Source organism: Tubulanus polymorphus, chromosome 12 (genome assembly GCF_964204645.1).
Source record: "Tubulanus polymorphus chromosome 12, tnTubPoly1.2, whole genome shotgun sequence".
NCBI lineage: Eukaryota > Metazoa > Nemertea > Palaeonemertea > Tubulaniformes > Tubulanidae > Tubulanus > Tubulanus polymorphus.
Window position 1 is genome coordinate 5,611,855 of NC_134036.1, and position 13,094 is coordinate 5,624,948.

At 37.2% G+C, this 13,094-nt stretch overlaps 1 protein-coding gene across 1 annotated transcript; it reads right to left on the bottom strand.

Annotated features, from left to right (window-relative positions):
- Nucleotides 1-3,026: 3,026 nt before the first annotated feature.
- On the bottom strand, nucleotides 3,027-5,121 carry LOC141914217 (juvenile hormone acid O-methyltransferase-like). Its single transcript, XM_074805483.1, has 4 exons — nucleotides 4,646-5,121; nucleotides 3,850-4,140; nucleotides 3,437-3,608; nucleotides 3,027-3,196 (listed from the first exon to the last, which is right to left on the bottom strand). The coding sequence occupies exons 1-4, from the start codon at nucleotides 4,838-4,840 to the stop codon at nucleotides 3,027-3,029; spliced, it is 828 nt and encodes a 275-aa protein (XP_074661584.1). The 5' UTR covers nucleotides 4,841-5,121.
- Between the last annotated feature and the right edge of the window lie 7,973 nt (nucleotides 5,122-13,094).

The window sequence follows — 13,094 nt, forward strand, 5'->3', positions numbered from 1 at the left end:
CTCAACTCAAACGTGTTTGTGAAGTCTACAAATTCCTTCTGACAACCGCGTGTACGTGTACAACGGTGCGACCAAACGATAGCGGTTTATATGGAGAGACATAATATTTTGATCGAACTATTGAAATCAAGCAGACGTTTCAATTGGGTTCAATTCTCTTTGTCTCTATCACTCAGACGCACTCGAATCGGTATCGTATATCACCATCGCCCGATATCATATGCGTTAAATTTTAGCAGCTGTGTTAGGAGTATTAAGAATTTTTCGATGTTTCCGAGTTAATTATACTAAACATTTTAAACTATTATCATATGTTCTTCAATAGCCGTCTTCTAGATAAGAGTGATATCGTTCTCGAATCTTCGAATTCATCGAGACTGCGACGGTCGTCATTTGTAAATGAGTTGAATTTTACAAATCGCTGGCTTTATTGTTATTGAGAAAAGTCGTCGCTATATAATCATAAAATCTAATGGAATCATATTGAATCAAAAAAGCCACTGTGAAGATCGTCGTAGTTATTTCACAGAGTAGTTGACGTATTCGAAAACGAGAAATTCGCAGAAAACCCAGTTATTTTTGGTTATTTCGCGCAGCTTCTTAACGTTGTATTAGATTATGGCTGGAATATAACAAGGCTCTTTGAACGAGTGAATTCTATGTACACAGTCCATCCTATTTTAAAGCAGTTACTGAGAACAGAAATAAAACCGTGGATCACTTGATATTTGTGTAGGAAATCTCGTGCAGGCTTATGTTTGTGCGTCAAAGAAATGTTTCCGAGAATATCTTAACCGGGTATTTATTTCATTAACATTGACATTTTCTTTGATAACGAAATCCAGTTCGAATCCGCAGCAATGAATTTTTAGTGCGAATGTGAACTGGCGCGGAAAGTCGGTATCGCCGCTTTGTAACTACTTGATTTCTTCGTTTCAGAGTCCATATTTCATAATCCTTTCATAAGTGTTGGGGGACTAACAGAAACATGCATTTCGAATAAACTTGTAAACTCTAAGCCTACATTTATTGAGAACATTAGAGAATACGGTACGATCATTTTTGCCAATTTTCAGAAACTTTTCGACGCTACTTTTCGACGCTGCTTTGCAGCTATGTTTGTTTTTTTTTTTCATTTCCTTTCCCCCATTCTACATAACTGCATGTTCGCGAAATCAATTGTGAATTCAATTTGGTTTCTAAAACAGACAAGTTACTAAACACGATCTTATCACTCCCTATCGCTTCAAAATTCTGAGAACCGCGATGTCGCTATAGAGGAAGGGTCAACGAAGAAGCAGTAGAAAACGCTTTATACTCGTATGACATAATCGTAACATACGATACCGGTTCGAGTGCGTCTGAGTGATAGAGGGAATTTGAACAGATAAAACATCTGCATCACTTCACACAATTGTTATTGATTATGAACTGTCACTCACTCTCCGGTTCTCTCCCTCCCTCTCTATTCCAACGGCAAACTCGTTCATATGCGTGAAGCGGAATAGTAGAATAGGAATAAACATTACATCGACTTCACTAATGCCCGAAATCTGAGATCTAAACAGTCGCGAAAGGTTTGATAATAATTCATTAATGATTTATTCTAATATCTATTTATACAATGTGCTCATTGGCTTTACACCATATATATTAATAGCAATAAACATTACATCGACTTTTCCAATGCCAGATATTTGAAATCTACACAGTCGCGAAAGGTTTTAATAATAATTCTATAATAATTTATTCTGCCTAAAATCCATATACAATATGCGCATTGGCTTAAAATCATATATAAAGGGGAACAGAGGAACAGAAAACTAAATCGAGTTTTATTAAAAGCTTTGATAGTTCCAGATAATTCCCTTTATTTCACAATATGTTCAACTGTCTATTTACTGCGGAAGGACATAACAGCCAACAGTAAGGAGCATGGATACATGATCGTCAACCAAAATTTAAATGCAATGCTATCAGAATTAACCTATTCAAAATATCCCCACAAAGCATTGTCGTGAAAAAATAGTATTCTTGCAATTCCACATCAGCATTAGTCTAATAACACGCCCTTTTAACCGAAGACAAATTCTTTATCTAGTAAAGTCTGAGCCTCATATTTCAGAAAAGGATTTTGTATCTTAAAGAATTCGTCAGTATTATGATTGTGTTGAGACTAGAAGATACACAATATCCGTGTAAGATGATAACGAGAGAAATCCCGCAACGAATTCAGCAAAAACGTACGGTGGCTGATAAGGGCCAAATGCATTGATTTTTACACGACCTCGATTATAGAAAAATGCAAAACGAAACCTATAGAGCAAAAACGAATTTTTCGTTTTTGCTCCATAATATTCGTTTTTGCGCCCTAGCAAAAACGAACTTTCGTATTTGCTCTATTGAATTATTTTTCATATGACCTTGATTATAGAAAAATGCAAAATGAAAATCCATAAAGCAAAAAATGGTTCGTTTTTGCCGAACTTTACTGCGCAAAAACGAAAAATCATGGAGCAAGAACGAATATTTTCGTTTTTGCTCTATAATATTTCCTTTTTGCGCGGTAGCGAAGCGAAAGTTCGTTTTTTGCTACGGTGCAAAAACGAATTTTATGGCGCAAAAACGAGATGATCGGGTCGCAAGTCGACCTGAGCTTAGCTTTCTTCTACATACGATTAATCCTGCCATCCAGCAAAATATGAATGCATGTATTATGCGTTTTTTTGTACGTTTGACGTTTGTACCGCTATGACCGTCAGCATTTAGCCTCGAGTTTGTCAAATGAATTTCAAGTAAAATGACGCGAATCATGATTAATAAGTAGACTGAGACAACCTAAGGGGTCAACTAATGCTTAAGCATATCGGTCAGAGTGAGCTGATAATCAGTGATCCTACACGAGACACGTGGAGTTATACACATTGATATAAGTCGGGAATTATGAGCGGAAGATATCATTTAAAAGATAGATCCATATGATCACCGCGTACTTCACGATATATTTCCAATAAATATGTTTATCGCTAAGATATGATTTGCAGGTGGACCACAACAGCGGAAGCTGCCATGTGTAACGTGCCATTTTCATCGACTGGAACTTTTCCCAGATAAACACCGAGCGCGTCGTCCATGAACTCGGCTAGTTTCGATTCGGGAATTCGTTTTACGTGCGGTAAAATTGCGCCGAACCATTCTGAAAAAAATAACACGATATGTAATAATAGTAGAACGTTCTTTGTTTCGCTATCATCGAAGTATGGTTAAAATCATTGTCACGGTCCAAATAAGGCCCGGAACAATTAACTCGAGCTTGATTCGTTCCAATTCGCGGCCCGGACCAAATCGTCTCCGTGTGACCGCGCCTGAAGTCTCGCGACGCCAACGGGTCCGGAAAACAAATGAGGGAGGATGTTTTCAGTTATGGTTCACTAACGTTTTGCAGATTCGCGATCGGAAAATGTGTAATCACGAGTTGTGATTTCACAACGTTTAACAGCGAACCCCAATGATTCAGCCATTCGGCGATATCCACTGACTATATTTGGAGACCTCCATTCACTGTATTCCTCCCAGCTCGGCTCCAACGACCAGTCCGGTGTAAATCCCTACAGAAAAATAACTCGTCATTAGATCTGACTATGAAATTAAAAACCTTTCAAAAATGAATGTCCTTATAAGGTAATGCATCATTCGAAAGATAAAATTGCTCTATCAACATTTTTTATAGCATATTTAAATCGTAAATCGGTCGAACGGTTAAGCTGCTAGCTTTGGAGAGAACCGTCATTATCAACATAATCTGCACTCAGATGGTTACAACATTTCACACTGATGAATGAGTCATACCTGGAAATACGGAGACCATTTTTCCAATTTGTCTACATCGCACATGTGAACCATCATTGATGACGTAATCAGCACGAGGACGACTTCCCCGTTAACGGAGAGTAGACGTTTTATATTTTCCAAGTTCTTATATTGATTCGGAGTCCAGTGAAGAACCATGAACGACGTGACCAAGTCGAATTTCCGTCGCCAGTCCGCTCCGTACGAGTCGGGATCGGTCAAGTCGGCGACCAGGTATTCGATTTTAGGATTCGGATTTTTCGAACGGGCGAAATCGACCATAGATTCGTACTGGAATGCGATAGTAAAACAAACTATATAGATAAATAAACGCGATGTTTTTTTTTCAATCCAGAATCAAATTCATTTTTCATTCATTGCTCGCGCATTTAGCAGGTCGGCCATTTTATGGTACAGCAAACATACAGCAAACATGCACACAAATTTTACCTCCCGTATAGAGACCACGGTGGGATCCCGGTTTGGCCATTGGCCGAAATCCCTGAGTTAGCTGATGTTTCCTTGTTACAACCAAAAGATTTATTTTTTGAATCGGAGAAATATCTAGGCCCGAAATATTACAATCCATTTATTTGAATGAGGTAAGGCAAAGTGATACAATATAGCACTCTAGCTGAATTCCCTGCGTTTAGCAGGTTTTGGTTAAGTTTGTCAAATTTGTCAAACCTGTGTCAATGCTGATTGGGCTAACGTAGGGTAACCTCTGAGCTGATGAACGATGCAGCTATGATATAACCCCCCCCCCCATCTGACCAACAAAGCAGACTGTATTTACCTTATCAAAAGCGGTAAGATGTTCGACGTTGTCCAATTTACTCAGTATGGTATTAGTGACTTCACCGCTACCGCAGCCTATATCCAATACATTACTGTAACCACCCGGCTTGAAATCAATGGTCGATAAAATATTAGCGGCCCAATTTCTGTTGCCGTCGCTAGCATTCGAATAAAGTTCCGCGTTCGGATTCATTCTGTATCTTCCGCAAGCAAGAACTTTAGATTGAATTAGATCGAGCGAAAATGTTCGAGATCTCGCGGAAGTGAAGAACAGAACCGCGATTACGAGTAAGAGTTTATGCGGGCGGTTTTGTGATTTTTTACGTTCTCTATAGAGAGCCGCTTTCAAAACGGATCGTGGCAATATAACGTAAGTTTCTATTGCGGTCGGGGAATAAAAAGTAGCGTTTGAATCGAAATGTCAACATAACTCTATTGATTTCCTTTCAAGAGGAAAGACTTGTCGCTTGTCTATTGAAACCATTCTTTAGAGATTTATTCGGCGTTATTAGGTAAAAAAAAAAAACATGACTGATATAATCTCGGAATTGGGACGAGCAAACGTATAAGACGAAGAATCGATTTTATCGATTAGAATATAGGTCAATAAATGTCTAGACTAATTCTTGAACGTCTAGCAACGTGAAAATATTATCACTATATCGCTATAAGCACGCGTCGGTGTGAACCGATGTACTACTCTGGATTTGCATACGCGAAACACTACTTGCTCCTCGAAATCTAAAAAGAATGACAGTTATAGAAACTACAAAAGAATACTGACGTTTTGACTCAATTCTATGCGAAAAAAAACTAGTCCTACCGTCGGTGTTTTACTCCGTAATCGAGGGATTTAATTTTCAATCGAATTATAGAAATTCGATTTAATTTCGATGCGCTTATAACGATGACGTAGTACACAGCGACTCACACAGAACCCGCAGACAACGCGGACTGGACATCGATGTGTGTAAACATTATTGTAACGGTTTTTAAGGCGACACAAATAGGACGCGAACAAAACGAATGCACGCCTATTTGAACAGAGCTTACATTATGCAAACTAATGCAAATCCTGTAGAATAGATGAGGCGATAATATGCGTCAGCTCGAAATCTGTTCTCGGTAAATACATTTCATATGCGTCAGCTCGAAAATATTCATCTTTTTCCTGCATTCGCACTGGTCGGCCGTACTTTCTCGAAAACCTTTCTATTTTCCTTGTAAAAGACATAAAATCCGTGTATAGTTCTTTTTCGTTTTATTGTGTATCTTAAAGTCTCTTATGATGTCGATTTGAAAATAGACTTCTTGAAGTAAATACTTGACTTTCTATAAACCTCGTCTCGAATTGATAGAATTACAATTTCATTAAAAATTTAGATTTCTCCTATAAAAAGGGGCGCATCGATCTATCTCGATCTATCCAAAAATGGGAGAAACGGAACGATAAAAAGATGTTAAACATTTTTCTTTTGTTTTTATTTGAAGTAACCAGGATTAAACTAGATAGATTGGTGTATCGATTTTTTAGAAGTTCAAAAGAAAGTTGAAATGGCCCGTTGAACATCTATCGATACAACGCGCATACAAACAGTTTCTCTTGCATACTCTGTACTTAGGATCATCCCAACGAAGATGAGGGCAGTCTCGCTTGCAACCTTCGTTGCACAAGAAACACATAAATGAAAATGAATCAGTGACCATCAGCAAAACTAAAACTACCACATACTGAAAATAAAGGAAATCATCAAGCGATGTACGTTTTCTGAGAACATTGTTTATCCAAATAAAACTCGATTGTTAACATGTTTCAATTCATACACAAATGGATGCAGAAACGGAAGAGTGCCGATGCGAGGAGAGGAGTCCACTCTGGCCTGGTGGGCACAAAGTCATGAGGATTCTACCCGTAGTAGATGATCATCCACCAGATGTATCACTTATGTACAGCAGATAATCAATTGCTGCGGCAACGACGGCTTTAACTCACGGCGAAATAGGATTCACCAGGTGTCGCTGGCAGAACATCGATGACAGGATAAAGCAGATTTCGAAATTCATGTTTGGCGATCAAGAGCTAGAGGTAGTTGAGGATTATGTATTGCTTGGAGTGAAATTTAACTGGACTGGTAGCTTTACAAAATCAAGAAAATACCCTTATGATAAAGCAACGAGAGCTATGTTTTCGATCGTTCAAAAAGGTTGGCGCTTCAAACTTCATGTAGATGTTGTGTTCAAGCTATTTGATATGTGTGTCGCTCCTATCGCTATGTATGGATGCGAGGTTTGGGGGTTATGAAAATCTTGATTTATTAGAGGATCTCCACACCATATTTGGACACAACAATTTATGGCGAACAGTAGGACCTTCTCAAGTCGAATAAAACACACTCTTCGTGATCAACACCTTCGAAATACCGTTTCAAAAGTAGATGCTAATCCGATATACATTAATTTTATGCAATACAAAAATGATATTGAATTAGAAAGGTATATTAGTGAACTTGACGAGGATTTAGTCCCCCCCCCCCCAAATAATAAGTATATCGTAAATAGAGTATGAATATATTATCAATGATTTTGTTATATTTTGAAGACAAGTTTATATTCTCTGTTAATTGTAAATATTGTATACTTTTTATAAGTCTCCCTCCATGTACCATAGAAATGGTACATGGAGCGGTGAATAAAATCCTAATCCTAATCCTAATCATAATCCTTGCTGTGGAAATAGAGGACTCGACGACAGTTTTACAAACAAGAACTATCAAAACGTTAATGCATTACCTTTGAAGACATTTTCCGCGAGTACGTGTACAACGATGCGACCAGACGATAGCAGTGTATACAGCGAGAAATAATATTCGATTAAACTATCTAAATAATGCAGACGTTTCAATTGGGTTCAATTCTCTTTGTCTCTATCACTCAGACGCACTAGAATCGGTATCGTATATCACCATCGCCCGATATCATATGTATTGCAGTTTAGCAGCTGTGTTAGGAGTGTTAAGAATTTTTCTTTGTTTTCGATTTAGAAATACTAAACAATTTAAACTATAAGTATAGATTCTAAAGATACGTCTTCTAGATAAGAGTGATGTAGTTCTCAAACCTACGAATTCATCGAAATTGCGATGGTCGTCATTTGTAAATGATTGGAATTTTACAAATCGCTGCCTCCATTGAGAATGAGAAAAGTCGTCATTACTATATAATCATAATCTAATGGAATCATTTCGAATCACGAAAGCCATAGTAAACTAGAGAGTCGTCATGGACACTTAACAATATTTTACAGAATGAATCGTTGACATAATCGAAAACGATAAATTCGCAGAAAACTCAGTTATTTGTCTGATGATTTTTCTTTTCTTTCCCTTTTTCAGCATGCGAGGATCCATAAAGTGTATATACATTCGTCTAACAGCTTGTCATCGTAATTAAACTCTTGCAGAAATAAAACCGACGCCCTCGAAGCAAAACATCATATGTACATACAGCTCATCCTATTTTTACGTAGTACCGGTAACTTACAGAGAACACCGTCAAGAAATAAAGAACTGCCGTGGATCACTTGACATTTGTGTAGATTCTCGTGTACGGTTACGTTGTAACGTCATTTTCATGTCAAAGAAATGTCCAAACCAGGTATCTATTTCAGAAACATTCTCCATTTACTCTGATTATGAAATCCAGTTCGAAAACCGCAGCAATGAATTTTTAGTTCGAATGTGAACAGGAGCGGGAACTCGATTAATCGCTGCTTTGCAACTACTAGATTTCAGTCTTCGTTTTTGAGTCCATATTTCATTTTCCTTCCATTAGTGGAACTAGCAGCATCAAATACAATTGTTTTAAATCTAAGCCTATATTTATTGAGAACACTAGAGAATACCATATCTTCAGCCAGTCTGTAGAAACCCTTTGATGTTGTTTTGCAGCTATATTTGTTTCCCCCATTCATTTCATTTTTTACTTTACTGCCTATCGCTTCTGCATTCTGAGAACTGCGATGTCACTATAGACGAAGGGTGAACGAATACTTTGTAAAAACCGCTTAAAACTCCTATTATTTCTGCAAAATTAATAATACTCACTTTTCACAGCTGATTAATTTCACTGCTTATGATAACATTTGACGGTAACATACGATACCGGTTCGAGTACGTATGAGTGATAGAGGGTGTTTGAACAGCTAAAACATCTGCATCAATTCAAAATTTGTATTGATTATGAACTGTCACTCGGTCTCGGGCTCTCTCCCTTCCTGTTCAATCTGCCAACGTGTTGATATGCGTGAAGTAGAATTGAAATATACATCACATCGACTGCACCAATGCGAGAAATCTACGGAAGAACATACTAACATATTTACATACTTACCCTGGTGTCGTGCTAATCGATTCAATTAGTCGTTTAGTTGAGCCTTTTGATACGCAGGTAATCGTACAAAAATCTAATTAAAGCGATCTCACCACTACCGCAGCCTATATCCAATACATTCCTGTAACCACCCGGCTTGAATTCAATGGTCGATAAAACTTTAGCGGCCCAACTTCTCGTGCCAGCGCTAGCATTCGAAATAAGTTCCGCGTTCGGATTCATTCCGGTGCTTTCTTATTCGTGCGCGAACGTATTGCTAAGATTGCGCGAATTGTTTCGAAATCTTGCAGTAGTGAAAAAAATGAACTATCAACGCGTTCATACGTTTGGAGAAATGGTTCTCCGATTCTCAAGATCTCGGCTCAATAGCGTTTGCAAAGTCCACAGAATTCTATTCAACCACGTGTACGTGTACAATATCGTCCAATAATGTAACATCGTAATGAAAATAAATTTCATTTTCAATTTCAATTTCACAACGGTGCGACCAGACGATTTATAAAGAGAGAAATGGATATTTTATCAAACTGTTGAAATAATGCGGCTGATTCGATTGGTTTCAATTCTCTTTAGCTCTATTACTCAGACGTACTCAAATCGGTATCGTGCATCATATGTGCTAGGAGCATTAACAGTTTTTGTTTGTTTCCAAGTTATAAATACGAAACCGTTTAAACTATCATAATAAATTCTTAATCATACGTCTACTAAAGCGGCATAATTCAGGAATCTGGAATCTCTGAAACCGTCGAGACTGAGACGGTCGTCATTAAGTAATTGATTCCTCGTTTACAAAATTGTTGAAGTTTTGAGAATTGAACGACTGAGTGATAGAAGGAACATCTGTGTAATTTCATCATTTTAACTAAAATATAAAGTCTCCGCTCGAGAAAGGGCTGACTTTTATAGACACATTTGTTTACGTACATGTCGGAATTTCAAACGTTGTAAACATTTCAACTAAAACGCGCCATAGCCTTACAAAGGCTTACAGGATATACACGAAAGTATCAAAGTCGTTACATGTTACTCATGGCAGACATGTTTAGGGTAATGGTACTAATCTGCTGGTTTTAGTAGTAGGAGCTCCCATATGTTTAAATTCATTAGGTTCTGTTTTGCGCAATTATTCATCAACTTTTTGTGTACATTCTCGAGGCAGGCAGAGTTAAAAACCGATTCGCATAGATCCTCCAACAGCCTCTGGGGTGTTTTCTCTTTTCATGGAAATGGAAGATTATTGTTAGACATCGGCTGTATCGTCGAGGGAAATACGGCTGTATCGTCGAGGAAAATACGCCAACACGAGACTAATGTCGTCAAAACGAGAATAATGTCGTGAAAATGAGAATTAAGTCGTCAAACCGAGATTAAACTCGTCAAGTCAAGAATAATGTCTTCAAAACGAGAATAAAGTCGTTTAAATCGAGAATAACCTCGTCAAAACGACAAAAAGTCACAAACAAAAACAAATTAGATGCTGCTTCTACGGCGTTAGAAGCATCATTGGTTATAATATCGTTAAGAGCCCTCTCGTCGAGGGGGCCCAAAGATGAAACAGACATAGAGATGCTTAAGGTTATCACCTGCCATAATGATTTAGTCACGATCCATCGTGGTTAGTAATTCGGTCACAATAAAAGGGTTTAGTACGCTTCGTGAAATCGATCCACGATCAGTAAAAGTAATACGTTCAAATATCAATTACTGCACACAATCTGATAGAAATTACTGCCTTTACCTTTTGATTATCTTCAATTTCTGTCGTTGTCCCGATAGGCCTCTCGTACTGTACAGCGCATTGCTATATTTTTCTTTTTTTTCGATTGGTACCTGTATAAAGCAAAATAATATGATCTTAAAAATATATGTAACACGTTCCCAAATGTTTTGATACTTTCTCAGTTTGTATCAAAAATATTGCCAATTTCTGGTCCTTGAGTCCTGAAAAATGATAAATTTACAGCGCAAAATCGTACACACGTGTCAATTATACTTCTAAACACTTTATTTGCGGACCAGTTTATGAATTGAACGTGGGCCATAGAGCGCTATATCCGCCTATGATCTCAACTTTCAATTTATTACGTAAGCTATTCGTGAACAAAATGCGGTCGGCGCACAATAGAAACTTGCGCTAGAAACGCTCTATTTATTCTTTCATTACCGCCGACAAAGAGGACCGATATTTCGCAAATTGGATTCGGGAGGTTTAAACCTCCCAAGGTCAAACCACTAAAATTGTGACCTTCGTGGAGATTATCTAAAAAGCCGATGGTAATCAAATTTAGCATAACTTTTTACCCAAACGTTCAATGGCATTCCTAAGTATTTGATGAAAGTTGAGAAATCATAAGATATTCATATAGCCATGGACTCTAAAACCTAAATCGTATAAGAGTCTCTGATATAAAAAAAACTTCGCATAACGAAGAAGCAAAAATTCGAATCTGATTCATCTGTTTGGAATTGATTCTTATGAAATGGAAACAAATGCGTGAGCACCTACTCATTCATTCAATTTACTTTGCGGCTTTACAACGGCTATTTCACTGGTTCTGCGTGATGAGATAATTCTGATTAAAGTTATTGTAATAATTTCTATATTTATATACGTAATGATACTCTTTCTCAATAAAGGATGCACGTTATTCGAATCCCCACCATTGTTCTCTACAATGTACGTTAATCAAACTCACGATAAAACCAGATCCAAAACCATTGACTCAAAAACAAAGGATCCGTGGTCAAACATACAATTCTAATTTCCCCGTTAGTTCACTGATGCCGTCAGTTTCTATCGAATGCAAGGATTCTAGCCAATCAGAGAGGCGCATGTACACATCCATTGGCATGTTAGTTATAGTACAACTTAGACAATATCAAGGTTCGAGCCAATGTCAGTAACTAGAATATGTTCTTTCATCAAATACAAATAACTCAGCAGTAGTCAGTTAGTTGAGTTTGTTTGACTTGATTTGTATTTCATCAATCAATCTATTTCATTTTATTTTAAAGTACAAACTAAACGCTTGAATTGCTTATAACACGACCAGGTATGAATTAGAATAGATCGGCTTAATATTTCGAATGCAAATTTGGCGTTTAAGCAATCGGAAATTCGAAGTGCTTGAGAAATTTTTCAATACGCACATTACTTCGAATAGCGATAAGTTCATTGACACATGTGACCATTGTTGTGTTACTTTCGATAGCGAGTCGAATAAGCTATGGGACAGCTAACGACGGCACAATCGCAATATCAACAGAAGTTCATTTTATCCTACATGATGAGGCTAAATTCAGTGAAATCGATCGTGTTCTGAAATATATATTTTCCTGGATACATGTTGTTTATTGTAGCTATTCTATGCGGTTTTACATTAACCTGCTATAACATATTGACCGTTTTCAAGAACCCAAAAATTTTCCGGGTATCTGTTTTTTTTTCAAAAACAACCCAAACCCGAAATTGTGTACAGTTAGTACGCAGCGTATATACTGTCGGATTAGAGAATATTGAAAAAACTTAGAAAAAGTTCAGTGAAGGAAAATAAGCTCAGCAGTGACAAATTGTCATTTCATCCCCTGCACGTGATTAATTGATGTCCAAATATCTTCTACCGTGAAAACTCTGCATTTAGCGTCAAACGAATTTTTGTATACGTATCTCAGGATGCATGCTCTTCAAAAAGGTAGCCTATTAGGAAAAAACTTACCCGGTAAAATCCTAATTTGTCCTAAACGATATTCCAACTATTATTTTGTTAATTATTCAACTATCATCACTAACTGGGTAAGTTAGTTGAACTTACATAAAGATATTTCATTAGGGACACTTCAATTTCACACCATTCAATATCATAAGGGAACAAAATTCTTTGAAACTTGGTAGTTCTTAAGACTAGGTTTTGTTTCCGAAATTTACTAAATGTACCAATTCTAATAATTCACTCATTGAAGCTTCTATATATAAAAAGCGAAAGCTCGTGCGTCGGAATAAATAGTTAACCTTTAAACTACTACTCGTCTCTTCATTTAAATTCAAATAATATAAG

Excerpts from the sequence above, each read along its gene's own strand:
- LOC141914217 (XM_074805483.1), bottom strand. The coding sequence starts at position 4,840 with ATGAATCCGAACGCGGAACTTTATTCGAATGCTAGCGACGGCAACAGA. Across the intron at positions 4,141-4,645 it reads ATCTTACCGCTTTTGATAAG|TACGAATCTATGGTCGATTT; the intron begins GTAAATACAGTC and ends ATCGCATTCCAG. Across the intron at positions 3,609-3,849 it reads AATGGTCTCCGTATTTCCAG|GGATTTACACCGGACTGGTC; the intron begins GTATGACTCATT and ends ATTTTTCTGTAG.